The sequence below is a fragment of the Myotis yumanensis genome, unplaced genomic scaffold (assembly GCF_028538775.1).
Source record: "Myotis yumanensis isolate MYYU_CA2020_CCGP unplaced genomic scaffold, mMyoYum1.0.hap1 SCAF_10, whole genome shotgun sequence".
NCBI classification, from domain to species: Eukaryota; Metazoa; Chordata; class Mammalia; order Chiroptera; family Vespertilionidae; genus Myotis; species Myotis yumanensis.
In genome coordinates, this window is record NW_027223761.1 from 38,454,751 (window position 1) to 38,468,355 (window position 13,605).

Below are 13,605 nucleotides of genomic sequence, written 5' to 3' on the forward strand. Positions count from 1 at the left end.
GTGCTAGCCACTTTCTTACATCAAACCTTCCTTAGCTCCACAGGAAACAATGGGAGGAAGCAATGTCCCTGCATGTCACTGGAGAGACAATAGGAGTCATGCAGGATCCAATGGTCAAGTCACAGAGCCAGTTAGTGACCAGGCAAGGGATGTAATCCCCGCCTGCACCAAAGCCAGGGCCCCACGCACCACAGCTGGTCTGCTTCTAAGATAACAGGACAAATGAGAGCCCCTCTTAGACGGCTAGGGCTCCCTGAGACCACCTTGAGGGTTTCAGAATAAACCTTCCCTGCCATCTCCCGTGGCACAGAGGTGACCATATAAGGAAACCAGGTGGCACGGGATGGGGTTCATTTACTGCAGAGTTTTATGGAGCACCATCCCGTGCTCTGGTTTTCACCCAGAGGCCCGAGAGCCGAGCTCCCTGTGCCACACCGCCTGCTGAGACTCGCAGCCAGGCAGCCGCTTTCCATAGCTCACTCAGGGCCTCGGTGCTCAAGGGCTTATAATGGATGGTGACAGCAGCTTCTGAAAAGCTTACCCTTGAGATTCTCAATCCAAATACCTCTCATTTCTACAAGAGTCAGACTATTCTTGGAAAATATCCTCTAAGCCTCTCTTGTACCTCTCCACACCCATTTCTCCCTTTCTTTGCAGACAGGGTGAGAGCTGGTCCCGGCTAGGAATCTGGATGCCTGATGCTTGTCTGTGGGCCCCACAGCAGACATTGGTGGTGTGGACCTGCTGAGGCAAACCCGGCCACGATGAAGTCTCTTCCCTCGGAGGCCTGCCTCTGGGTGAGGTCATCTGTTTAAACTCCCACAAACAAAGTGGCTGGTCCCAAACTCCCATGTGCCAACTTCCACACAATAGGCCAGAAATGGCAGGTGCTTGATATCCTTTGAGTGGTACCTGTCCCAACAGCTGGGGAGTCAACAATAGCCCAGAGGCTCCACTTGACCAGGAGGACCAAGTATGCTACTGCCTCAGCCACCCAATCAGGCAGACGTAGGCACTGATCCCAGCAAGTGCGAGGCCCCATTAAACCCTGACCATACCCCACTCAGCTGAACTGGAAGATAAATCACCTTTTGGGACCAAAGCTTTACACAGAAAAACAGAACTTTCAAAACCAGTGAAGGCTTTTACTGCAAAGAATCAGGATGGTATAGGAAAGGGAGCATGAGTTTTGAAATGACACAGATCCAGATCCGAACCTCACCTTGGCACCCTGAGCCTCAGGTTCCTTACCAGTAAAATGAGGATAACAAATCAATGGACCTCACCAGGCTATTTCATGGATCCAATGAGAACAGGGGCTTGGTACATTCTGGCACATAGGAGGGCCTCCACACCTGGTAGTTATTAGATAACTCTTGGTATCTCGAAGTCTACATGCCAAGGCAAAGGGCTTGGAAAATGTAAAAAGAAAAGAGCTGTTTGGTTTCATAAGAGAAGGTGGCATGTACAACTTCAAAGGTTTCACCAGGACAGGGCTCGTGGGGGAGGCACTGTGATGGAAGATTCTGAGCTACTTGAGAAAACAGAGCTCCTGCCGCCAGTGAGTGTGAAGCGTGGTGCACACAAGGGTTCGATGAGATAAAAACAGAGCAGTAGCTGAATGGATCTGGATTGCCTGGGATTGGTACTGACTAACTGTGAGAACTTGGGGAAGTTAATTAACCACTCCATGCCTCAGTGTTCTCATCTGTAAAATGGTTAAGCAGATTATTTTACATTCATACTATACTCATACAATAGAATATTATATAGACTACTGACATCAGCATTGTGTCCAGAGTTTTCTTTTAATAGCTTGATATAAAATTGTATATAAATGATCAACACCAGAAATTGAGAGAGCAAGGGAGAGACACCCAATCAGAGAAATGCCTGGAGGAAATATTAATAGTCGTAACTGCTGGGTGGCATAGGAGTGATTTTCGTATTCCTTTATTTATTTATTTTTTTGGTTTAAAAATTCTCTGTAATGAATATTATTGTTTTTAATAATCATTAAGTTAACTTACAGAAAAAGATAAAACAAAGAACAAACTAGACTTTAAGAAAATGCAAGTAAGTAGTAAAAATTAAAATGCCTGCAGGGATCATGCACCAACACCTGTAGGTGGCGCTACAGAGACCTTAGGGAAACGGTAGGTGTGCTCCCCACTTAGAGGCAGCCCTGCCCAGGCTTCTTCAAGCAGGAAAGCTGTTCCAGGGTTGTGAGAGCTTCCTTCCCCACACGCCACCCCCCAGCCCCTCCCCAGGGCAGCCTAACTATTTCAGTGTGCAATTTCTTAATGTTTAAGTGACAATGAATTTGACATCTTTAAATACAATGCTCATCCTACCCCTACCCCCACAAATGTGTAGGCTGACTCCAACCCACTCATTTTAATCTCTGCATTTCAATTATTTGAGGAAATGAAGGAAGAAATGAGGAGGGAGAGAAAAAAGTTATTTCACAAAAGAACTTATCCTTGGTGTCCTCTAAATAGCAAGCTCCCCAGTTCAATAGAAACCTGATTTGGTTTTTTAAAAATAGTCAATAGAAAAACAATCCCATTTACCATCGCACCAAAAAAATTAAGATACCTAGGAATAAACTTAACTAAAGAGGTTAAAGACCTCTACTCAGAAAACTACAGGACGTTGAAAAAAGAGATAGAGGAAGACATAAACAGATGGAAGAACATACCATGTTCTTGGATTGGTAGAATCAACATCATTAAAATGTCCATACTACCCAAAGCAATCTATAAATTCAACACACTTCCCATTAAAATACCAATGGCCTTCTTCAAAGATCTAGAACGAACTCTCCAAAAATTCATCTGGAATAAAAAAAGACCCCGAATAGCTGCAGCGATCCTGAGAAAGAACAAAGTAGGTGGGATCTCAATGCCAGATATCAAGCTGTATTACAAAGCCACTGTTCTCAAAACTGCCTGGTACTGGCACAAGAACAGACATATAGATCAGTGGAATAGAATAGAGAGTACAGAAATTAGCCCGAACCAATATGCTCAATTAATTTTTGACAAAGGAGGCATGAACATACAATGGAGCCAAGATAGTCTCTTCAAAAAATGGTGTTGGGAAAATTGGACAGATATATGCAAGAAAATGAAACTAGACTACCAACTTACACCATACACAAGAATAAACTCAAAATGGATAAAGGACTTAAATGTACGACAGGAAACCATAAAAATTCTAGAAGAATACAAAGGCAACAAAATCTCAGACATATGCCAAAACAATTTCTTCACTGATACAGCTCCTAGGGCAGTTGAAACTAAAGAGAAACTGAACAAATGGGACTACATCAAAATAAAAAGCTTCTGCACAGCAAAAGAAACCATCAACAAAACAACAAGAAAACCCACCTCGTGGGAAAACATATTTGCCAACGTCATATCTGATAAGGGCTTAATCTCCAAAATTTATAGGGAACTCACACAACTTAACAAAAAGAAGATAAACAATCCAATCAAAAAATGGGCAAAGGATCTAAATAGACACCTTTCAAAAGAGGACATTCAGAAAGCCAAGAGACATATGAAAACATGCTCAAAGTCACTAATCATCCGAGAGATGCAAATCAAAACAACAATGAGGTACCATCTCACACCTGTCAGAATGGCCATCATCAACAAATCAACAAACGACAAGTGCTGGAGAGGATGTGGAGAAAAAGGAACACTTGTGCACTGCTGGTGGGAATGCAGACTGGTGCAGCCACTATGGAAGGCAGTATGGAGGTTCCTCAAAAAATTGGAAATGGAACTCCCTTTTGACCCTGTGATCCCACTTCTAGGAATATATCCCAAGAAACCAGAAACACCAATCAGAAAGGATATGTGCACCCCGATGTTCATAGCAGCACAATTCACCATAGCTAAGATCTGGAAACAGCCTAAGTGCCCATCAGTAGATGAATGGATTAGAAAACTGTGGTACATCTACACGATGGAATACTATGCTGCTGTAAAAAAGAAGGAACTCTTACCATTTGCAACAGCATGGATGGAACTGGAGAGCATTATGCTAAGTGAAACAAGCCAGTCAATGAAGGAAAAATACCACATGATCTCACTCTTTCATGGATAATTAAGACCATTACAAACTTTTGAACAATAATAGATACAGAGGCAGAGCTGCCTCAAACTGATTGTCGGACTGCAGTGGGAAGGCCAGGGAGGGTTGGGGGACAGGAGGGAGGGGTGTAAGAGATCAACCAAAGGACTTGTATGCATCCATATAACCATAACTAATGGACATAAGACACTGGGGGGTAAGGGAGGGCAGGGGCTTGTCAAGGGCGGGGAGGGAAAAAAGGACACTTATGTAATACCCTTTGTAATACTTTTAGCGAAAAAAAAAAAAAATAGTCAAGCCTGGCCGGTGTGGCTCAGTAGTTGAGTGTCTACTTATGAACCAGGAGGTCGTAGCTCGATTCCCAGTCAAGGCACATGCCCAGGTTGCAGACTTGATCCCCGGTACAGGGTGTGCAGGAGGCAGCTGATTAATGATTCTCTCATTGTTGATGTTTTTATCTCCCTCTCCCTTCCTCTCTGAAATCAATAAAAACATATTTTAAAATAATAATAATAATAAAAAATATTCAAAGTATACATCATTTTTTAAAGAAATACATTTATTGCTGAAAATAAAGCATGCTGTTTTAAAAAACTGATTATTAGAGGGACTGGCAAAACTTAAAATGATGCAGCTAACATAAGATTGGTGTTCATCTGCCTTAGGACTCACTATTCACTCACTCACTCATTAGCCCTTTCTTGGCCCAATGTCAGCTGATAGTGCTACCAGACACAGCAAGAGGAAGGAGACTCAGTTGCTTCAGCAGCTCATAATCTCACGGGATTTCCCCCATAACAAGGCCCTCTTGGATCCAACCTGTCTGCTGCACAATCTGGCCACTGCTACATGTGCACACAGTAGGGTTAGTTTGCATTTTTCGAGCATGGGGTCCTGTAAACCCAGAGTTTGAACACAGAAGTCCCCCCACCAGGCTCAGTGCCTCCTCTAAGCATCAGAACCGCCTTTTACCTTAGTGGCCTTCAGCTTCCACTCATACTGATTCCGTTCATTTTCCAACTCTTCCACCTTGATTTTGAGGCGCCTGAGCTCTTGCAGTAACTCCTAGGGAGATGATGGAGAAAGACAAAGTTCTGATGGTTACCTAGCAGGATGCTGTTCCCTGATTAAACCCAGTTAAGCTCGTGCACAGAGGATGTCTGGAAAGGGCAACCACATCATGCTCCACACTGAGGCTCAAATCCTTCAACGTGCGCCGTTTCAGGAACAGCTGTATGGCCCTTTAAAAACAAAGGCCAGGGAGTTCTTGACATAAGAAAGATAAAACTCTGCTTATTTTTACAACCTGTTCTGCCTGCCCCCCTCTGACACCCACGTCTTATGCGGGATGTGCCTGCATCAAGCACGTGTGTGGGAGGCAGGGCAGGTGGGGCTTGGGAGCAAGAGGAACAGAGATATAGAAATGAGGAAGCTTCTCACAGACAAAGAAGCAGGAAGCAGGCTAATTGGGAGCATCTTTTAGTGCAGAGTGAAGTTTGAGGAACCCAGAGGAGGGGTCAGTGATCCGGAGAGGCTGCACAGAGGAAGGGACAGCCAGCAGGACAGACATCAGACCCTGAGGAATCAAACGCTAAGTGCCTAGTGCAGAGGCCAGTCTTCCTGTTCCAATTCACAGGAGGGGGTTGGTTTAAAGAAAGGAGGGAGGGAGAAGGCATCGGGGAAAGGATGGGAGAGCTTTTGGATGAGACTCTCAGGAGTTCTGGTGCCACTGTTTAGACAGTAGGGAGCCACTGAAGGTTGCTGGGCTGGGGGAGTGATATTTAAACAACTTGCTCGTGGTGGAGCTGCAGTCCATGCCCACATCTTCTGACTCCAGGGCCCCTGCTCTCTAAACCATCCCTTCAGCAAAATGACACCACTAAGTACCTTTATCCCAAACCCAGGTTCCTTTAAGGCAGTGGTTGCCAACCTTTTGGACCTCACGGACTACCAGGGGTCCACAGACCACCGGTTGGCAACCACTGCACAGTTGGCCCTGCTGACTGGTTCCTATCAGAAAAATTAGCATAAAAGGGACCCCTTCCAGAGACTTTCTGACATGCAAACTCCTCTACCAAACTGTTACCCCCTAGCACCCAGGGGCACAATACCATTTAGACACAAATCTGATCCTGGCACAACCTGCTCCTCAAAGTTCATCAACTTTAACCCATGACCCACACAGCCTGGCCCGAGCCAGCACGCTGCCTGCCTCTCATGTTACCCTGTGCCCTGGTTATGCTCCAGCCACACTGAAAACGTTTTCGTTCCTCCTTCTGCCTTGGGGCTTCACACATGGTCTTCCCTCTGCCTGGTACTATTGGCCAGGTTCATTCCTGCCCATTCTCTGGCCTCCCTGAGCAAAGCCATCCCAACCTCTGCCCTTCACCAGGTCTCCCTGCTATACTCTTGTGGTATCCTGCCTATACCCTCATCCTTTGCAATTAAACATTTACCAGTGTGAATGCCAATGGCTAGTTCTCCTACAATGAACTCCGTGAGATGTTTTGCTAATCTCTGGCACATAGTAGGTATGCATTATTTCTTAGTGAATGAAGATACAAAATTCAAGTCATTGTCTAACTGACCTGGAGCTCTTTGCATTTGGAGACAATCCAGCAGAAAGTGACATTGCTTACACTTGAGTTTTGTAGGGTAATTTATTCAGATTTTTTTATAGCTGAAGTGAGCATTTATTGATGCCCTTTAAAAAGAAAATCTTCCATGCTGAGGTTATTGCATCCATGACCTGCAGCAATAGATTTCTAGGCCTGTTGTGACCTGCAGCTGATACAGGAGCATTTTCTGAGAACATCTCCAGCCCTGCCTAAGGGGGCACCAGGCCTGCAGAACCTGAAGTGTGCAGGTTACTGCCTGAGCGGCTGCCACTATGGGGACACAGATCTCCTGGCTCCGGTAACCTCTTTAGCACATTCTCCTCCTTCTAAGCTGTCAGTTGCCCAAGCAAATCTTAACTTCCTTCAGAAGTCTTTTTAGGGTAACCCCTCAACATGGAGCATGCCCTAGCATCCTCTCAGGGCTTCTCCATCCAAATCCACACTTACATCTTGACTCTCATTTTCCCCTGAATCCTTTAACGTAGGAGGAAATCTTCCCCACTGCACACCTCCCCTGATGCCTGAGTCTGGGTAGAGATTTTCAACATATTCCATAGCTGAGTATGGACCATGGGAACTTCCTACAGAGTTGAGGCAGACCTTCTGCATTGCTCAGACTACTGTGACTTTGACTTTCCTATGGGCTTCCAAGTCAGTGGACCTTGGGGGTGCAGGCTCATCTCACACAGCTGCCATCACCAGGCCTCAGCCCCGTCACATCACTGTGAGGGGCCACGTCCAGAATCCCAGTCAGATATACCCCACAGGGCCCAGAGGTCATGAAATCCCTCTAAAAAGGAAACTTTTTCTGGAAAGTCAGAGGATGACTTAATTATCACAGCAAATAGAAACTTGTGTTCTATTTCCTCACTGGGGATAAACCTCTTTAAAAATAAACTTGAAAGAATTCTTTCATAATGCTTTTCTTTAAAAAAAAATCATGGGAGATGAAATGTCATGTATCGCACTTCCCGGAGCAGGAATCAATGTCTGAATTGTTCCTGGGACTGGCAATCGTGAGACTTCCTTTTGCACAAACACCCCAGGACTCATTCTGAGCTCTGCAGGAGGTGAGTGTCGCCACATGCAAGGGTTGGCCTCACCTGCTCAGACCCTGCTCGGGGAGGGTCACAGAGCTCAGCTCCCATCCCGAGGGAGTGTGTGAGTCCCCAACTCTGCCCAGACGTAACAACAGATCCCTGTTAAGCCACTGCACTCTGTTCCGGTTAGGAAAACCCCCCGCCCCTCCACCAGTGAAACACCCCACACACGCATGTTCTGATATACTTAAGTGTGGTTCCTACAGGTGACCCCTCCCAACAGGCACAGTCCTGGCTGCAGGCCTGGGGCCCGGCCACACCATCGCCGGCCGCCACCTCCTCAGCGTGGTCCCTACTGAGCAAGTGGCGCTCTTGAATTTGCCTGTGGATGTCCAGCTGCAGCCTACACATCTGCTCCTGCAGCTCACTGATCACATTCAGAACCGACTGTGGGAAGGAAGAGAAAGGAGAAAAGCACTCAGAGTCAGTCAGCACCCAGACACCCAACTCCTGGAGGGAGCCGCACAGAAGGAAGGAAGGGCATAGAGGTGAGCAGCAGGTGGCACCCAGTGGGCACTGTCCGTGACCACCCGCTCTCTTCACAGGAACCAGGAGACATGGCATTTTCCCGGAGGCCTCTCCCATCCCTGGGTCTGCCTTGCAGTTTGAACAAACACTGAGCAGCTCCTTGTGCCAAACTGGGGCCATCCTTGCGTGTCAATATCTGAGGCACAGGGTCTGGGGCACAGTTAAGGTCCATGTGACATTGATTGCTAATAACAAAAGACCAGTGGCTACACATGCCCTGGCACACGCACCTTACTGGGCACCCTTCACTACTAGACTCTTCTATTCCTTAGGCCTGCTTTTCTCTCTTATTTGTTTCAAGAACTTCACTGCCTTCTCGCTTCTTTTGTTCCCTCCATCGATAAACCTCATTTTCATCCCTCAGTCCCTGTCTCCACCGTCCCAGGTGCCCGGCTCTTCCTCAGTGCCTTCCTCCTGAGTCAAATCCACAGGCGTGTCCTCTGCCCGCAAACTGCTTGGCCCCCTCCTGATGTGTGTCATGCCTTGCCTTCAGTGGTTCTGCATTATGTAGGTTCTTCTACCTCTTTTTCTGCCAACATATCTATCGCTCCAGGTACTATAGAGGTACCGTGAGAGAAACTCATTTTCAACGGGGCTTGTACAAAAGATAGAAGGACAAACAAAAGTGCACCTGCATGAACAGACTAAAGGACAATGCTGAGGACAACAGAAAGACTTTTGGTTAGAAATCATGTTCTCAATAAGGTCAAGAAAAGAATGGGCCTGATTCCGCTGATGCCTCTGATAGGTGCAAAGGACTTACAACAGCAGTCCCCAAATTGCTAGAAGTGAATTTTAAGGAATCACAAAAATCAAGCAATTTTGAATTCCCGTGTCAACTGATCCATTTAGATTTTCTTGGCTTCCTGTCATCACAACTTCAAGACCTTCTACATCAGCATCCGAAATATGGACTGAAAATGCTCAACAGGCAGAAGGACTAAGGGCAGATTACTGTTACCCTCTACAGAAAAATCTTCCAAGAGTCTTTAGGTACTAATGTAGTACGCAGGGTGGGGCAAAAGTAGTTTTACAGTTGTGAGTACATGGAATACAGTTTATTCTTATATTATTATTTATTATTGTATTATTTTCCATATGAACAACTGTAAACCTACTTTTGCCCTACCCTGTATATATACGTAGCCTCTTTTGGGTACTAATATACCTATTTTTACATTCATCCTACATTTCTCTCTTATCCACAAGACTGTTCCAAGCAATGTTTTTGCAATGCCTTGCTGAAGTGAGGATTTACCGGGTCTACCACTACTAGAAGCATTCTCAGCCAAGCCAAGAAGTGAGACCTAACTCACTCTTAATGGACATGGATCCCTACTTTGTCTTCCAACCTCTCACAAGCCATCATAGGATTGACCCCAAACTCAATAGACTAAATTTTATAAAAGCCATCTGACTTCCTTTATCATTTAGAAGAAGGAGGAGGCGATGGTTTGATTTTAGTTTTTAAACAAATCACTTGATTCCTTAAAGTTTGCTTATAGCAAGAAGTTTGGGAATGCTGCCCCAAGTTCTTGGCACCTATCGGCTCATTCTTGGAATCAAACTCATTCTTTCTTTGACCTTATTGAGAACATGACTTTTAACAAATAGTCTTTCTGTTGTCCTTTTATTTGGGGCTCGCCCTTCCTGGTACTGTTCATGCAGGTGCATTTTTCTTTGTCCTTCTATCTTTTGTACAAGCCCTTTGAAAATGAGTTTTTCTCAAGGTACTTTTAAGCCCTTTCTTTTTATTGGCATTATTTGTGAGATTGTGCAATGAGAACTTTATTATTTTAAAGTAGTTCAGTGTTCTTGAGTCATCTCCTGTTTTGTCTCTGAACTTTTAGAGTCATGGTTTGCAACGTGCATGTCTGTCTAGGCACAGTTTTCTCTCCCTCACAGTCATGAACTCTCAAATGACAATGACCACCCTCTCCGGGCACCCATCACTTTTCCTCATAAACCAGTTTCTCCTTTTGCTTCAACAAGGGAGTGGCAGTTTTCCCAGCTTCTCTCTCTGCCCTCCAGGTGGAAGCTATAGAAAAGGGGAGAAGAGACCAAGAATCAAGTCAAATACCTAGGTGTTCAGCTGGAGGAGATTGTTAGGAGCTCCCTTCCACTGCCCCTCGTCCGCCTGAGTCAGTCTGGGGTCTGTACCAGCAGTGCACTCCCGTCTCTGCTCGGGGTGACCATGAGGGACGCCCCAGCACTGCTGGGGCCCTCTCCTTTAATTCTCCCCATCCACGCGGCGCGGTTTTCCAGCACGTCTATCCTCGGGCTTGGCACTTGCATAAAACGTACTTTTACAATTCCTGTCTACGGGGCCAGCCCATCACCTCTCTTAGCAGGTCTGTTTCTTCCATTCTTGGGCCCCACGTCATGATGTGCAGGTGACATTTATGAGGTTCTAATTGCTGTTCTGCGTTGTAATCTCTGCTCATTTACTCCTGCTTTGCCAACCATCAAAGTTCTTTTTTATGGTTCATTTGTATGTGAAACTACTGGGCACCTCCCATAATCAGAGTCTCTCCCACACCATCTTTCCTGTTAAACTTGTTCACAACTTGACTTTTTCTCCCTTTCCCTTCATGCTCAGTTTACTACTTTCTTGGCACTCTTCTACATCACAGGTAAAAATATAACACTATGGTCTATGGGGCGATTTGGAAATATCTGCCAAAATTTCAAGTGCATGTACTCTTGGACCCAGTCCCCCTGCTATATATCCTCACACAAGTATGAGCATTTTTGTAATAGCGAATACTTAGCAACAACTTAAATGTCCACCAAGAGAGAACTGGGTGAATAAATTAGGTCCCTGGCCAGTGTGGCTCAGCTGGTTGAGCATCGGGTCCCGTGCACCAAGGGGTCGCCGGTTCGATTCCCGGTGAGGACACACGCCCAGGTTGTGGGTTTACTCTGGTTGGGGTTGTACAGGAGGCATTTCTCTCTCTCTCTCCCATTCCCTTCCTCTCTCTCTCTCTCGAATCAATTTCTAAAATATATTTAAATAAATGAGGGCATAAGCAGATAGTAGAATAATATGCAGACATAAATATAAATGAGGAAGTTTTTTTAATGAGGGAAAAATGTATATGTGTGTATATGTTTATAGATAGATGCAGACGGATCTCCAAATAAATGTGCTTGTCCATGCATAAAATAACTCTGGAAGGTTAAAAAACAAACGGATAGCTTTGGTTCCTCATGGCTGGCTGGGGAGCACTTGGAAGGAGACTTTTTGCTATATACACCTTTCTGAACTTTTGAATTTTAAATTATTGGAGAATATTTTCTATGTTAATGAAAATAAGTAAATAAGACAAAATAGGATAAAAACAAGAATAAAACTCCCCTCACCAGGCCAGCTCTTTGAGAAAACACTATTTTCCCAGCCCTTACTCTATACTCCAAGTCCATTATTCTAGTTGCTCATTTCAGAAAACAGAAGCCCTCCCTTCCAGGGGCCTAACCATAGGGAGAGAGAGGGCATGATCCCACCACCTGGGCTGTAAAACAAGTATGTCAAACTCCCAGCCTGCAGGCCACATGCCTCGTTTATTTGGCCTGTGTTAGCCTTTGAGTTTGACATGCTTGCCGTAAGACATTCCATCTTCTGCCAGTTAATCCTAAAATTCTTTCTGGTTCTCCTCATGCTTGTGCACATCGCTGATCAACTGGGCTGACTTCACACCCCAGCACAGCTGGCTGGGTCCCTGCTCCCTCTCTACAGGCTGCCCTGGTATTCCTCGCAAAGCCCTTTGGATCCCACCCAGGGGCCCAGCAGCAGGCGCCCCCGCACCCCATGCTCAGGGAAGCTAGCCTCCTTCTCAAGGAAGATCCCCCTGCAGGGCGTGGCTCTGACCTGGTGAACCACCAGGGCTTCCTTTGCCTCCGGATCTCTTCCTTTCACGTTCCATCCTCTTAATTCTGATATGTACTTTCCATGTCAGTCACCCTTCCTGCAGCCCGCCTTTCAGGAGTAAATCTAACTGTTCCAAACTTAGATTCCCTGAAATGACCCCGAACCATCAGGGAAAGGCTGGTAAGAAAAAAGTAAGTAAATATACAGGAAAGCGAGGAATCGCCCCTATCTCAGTTAGGCCACTGACTCACTCCTGAGCAAGGCTGCCCATCAGGACTCTCTCCATTTGACCAGAAACCTGCCTCTCACAGTCCTCAGACGACCATCCAGAATCGCTTCCATAACTACAGGCAGCAGGATACTGGCTCAGAGTGAGATCAGAACAGACAGAAAGAACAGTCTGCAATTTTCTTGTTAATAACACCCCACCTTTTTTTTTTTCTTTTTTCGTGGAAACATAAAATGGAATTTGTGGATAAAGCCTGAGCTACATGGAGGGAGTTTATTACAATCTGGTTACCTCAAAAAAAAAAAAAAAAATTCCTGCCTTTTCCAAACCACAAGCAATCAGGCCCTAGGCTAAACACTGGAAAAAACAGCAGTGTGCCGAATGGAAAGCAGCATTCCATTTACTCATGAAACTACAACCTCTGGTAACCTTAGCTAGCTAGATGCCTTGTTCAAAATAAACAGCCCCGTGCCCAAGACAGCAGTGCAGCGGGAGCAGCTCTCCTGCCCTGTGTAAGTCTCTGGCAGTTACAGACTGTGGAGGTCCTGGGCATAGCAGCAAAGGTGATGTTGAATCACAAGAATAAAAAAAACGTGTTTTGGGTCATGGGGCTGTCCACTGATCAGCACAGGTTTGAACAGCCTGAACATTCCTCCAGGTGGAAACCTATTGTTTGCACTAGCGACTGGGAAGGGCTGCTATCTGATAGGACTGCGGCCAGCTGCTCGGGGTCTATGTTGCTTCAGAAATGAAGAGCCGAATGGAAAACAAAAACCAAAAACTCAGATTGAGAAACAATCCTTCCAAAAAGAAAGAAATAAAGCAAATCGTAAAAGGGCTGCGTTAGCTGTACTTGGCCCAGAAGTATGAGTTCTCCTTCCTTCCGGTCTCCCTAGGAGGGAGCTGAGCTGCCCGGCTTGGTACTAACTCTTTGTGCTCAGGTGTGCACACACCCGTATGTGGCTGCATGCTCCCTGCAGTGGCTGGTTCAGGACCAGGCATGTGACCCAAATTGACCTAATAAGGCACAATCCTGGGGCTTCTGCTGGAAGCTTGGAGAAAGAGAATCTCTGTCTGGCAGGCTCCTAGGATCGAGTTGTGGATGGCCATCTCTGCCACCACATGGGGACAGCCTTTCTGAGAATAAGGCTAAAACAG

The 13,605-nt window shown here is 45.8% G+C and overlaps 1 protein-coding gene across 5 annotated transcripts in view; it reads right to left on the reverse strand.

Annotated features, from left to right (window-relative positions):
* Positions 1–13,605, reverse strand: part of PPFIBP2 (PPFIA binding protein 2) — a 129,666-nt gene that overhangs the window by 27,068 nt on the left and 88,993 nt on the right. For 4 of the 5 annotated variants that reach the window (XM_070425388.1, XM_070425387.1, XM_070425390.1 and 1 more), the window contains 2 exons: positions 8,027–8,209; positions 5,077–5,169 (listed from right to left, as the gene is read on the reverse strand). In XM_070425388.1, coding sequence (XP_070281489.1) covers positions 5,077–5,169; positions 8,027–8,209 — 276 coding nt within the window. The remainder of the gene's footprint in view (positions 1–5,076; positions 5,170–8,026; positions 8,210–13,605) is intronic. The other variant, XM_070425389.1, reaches the window with a different exon arrangement.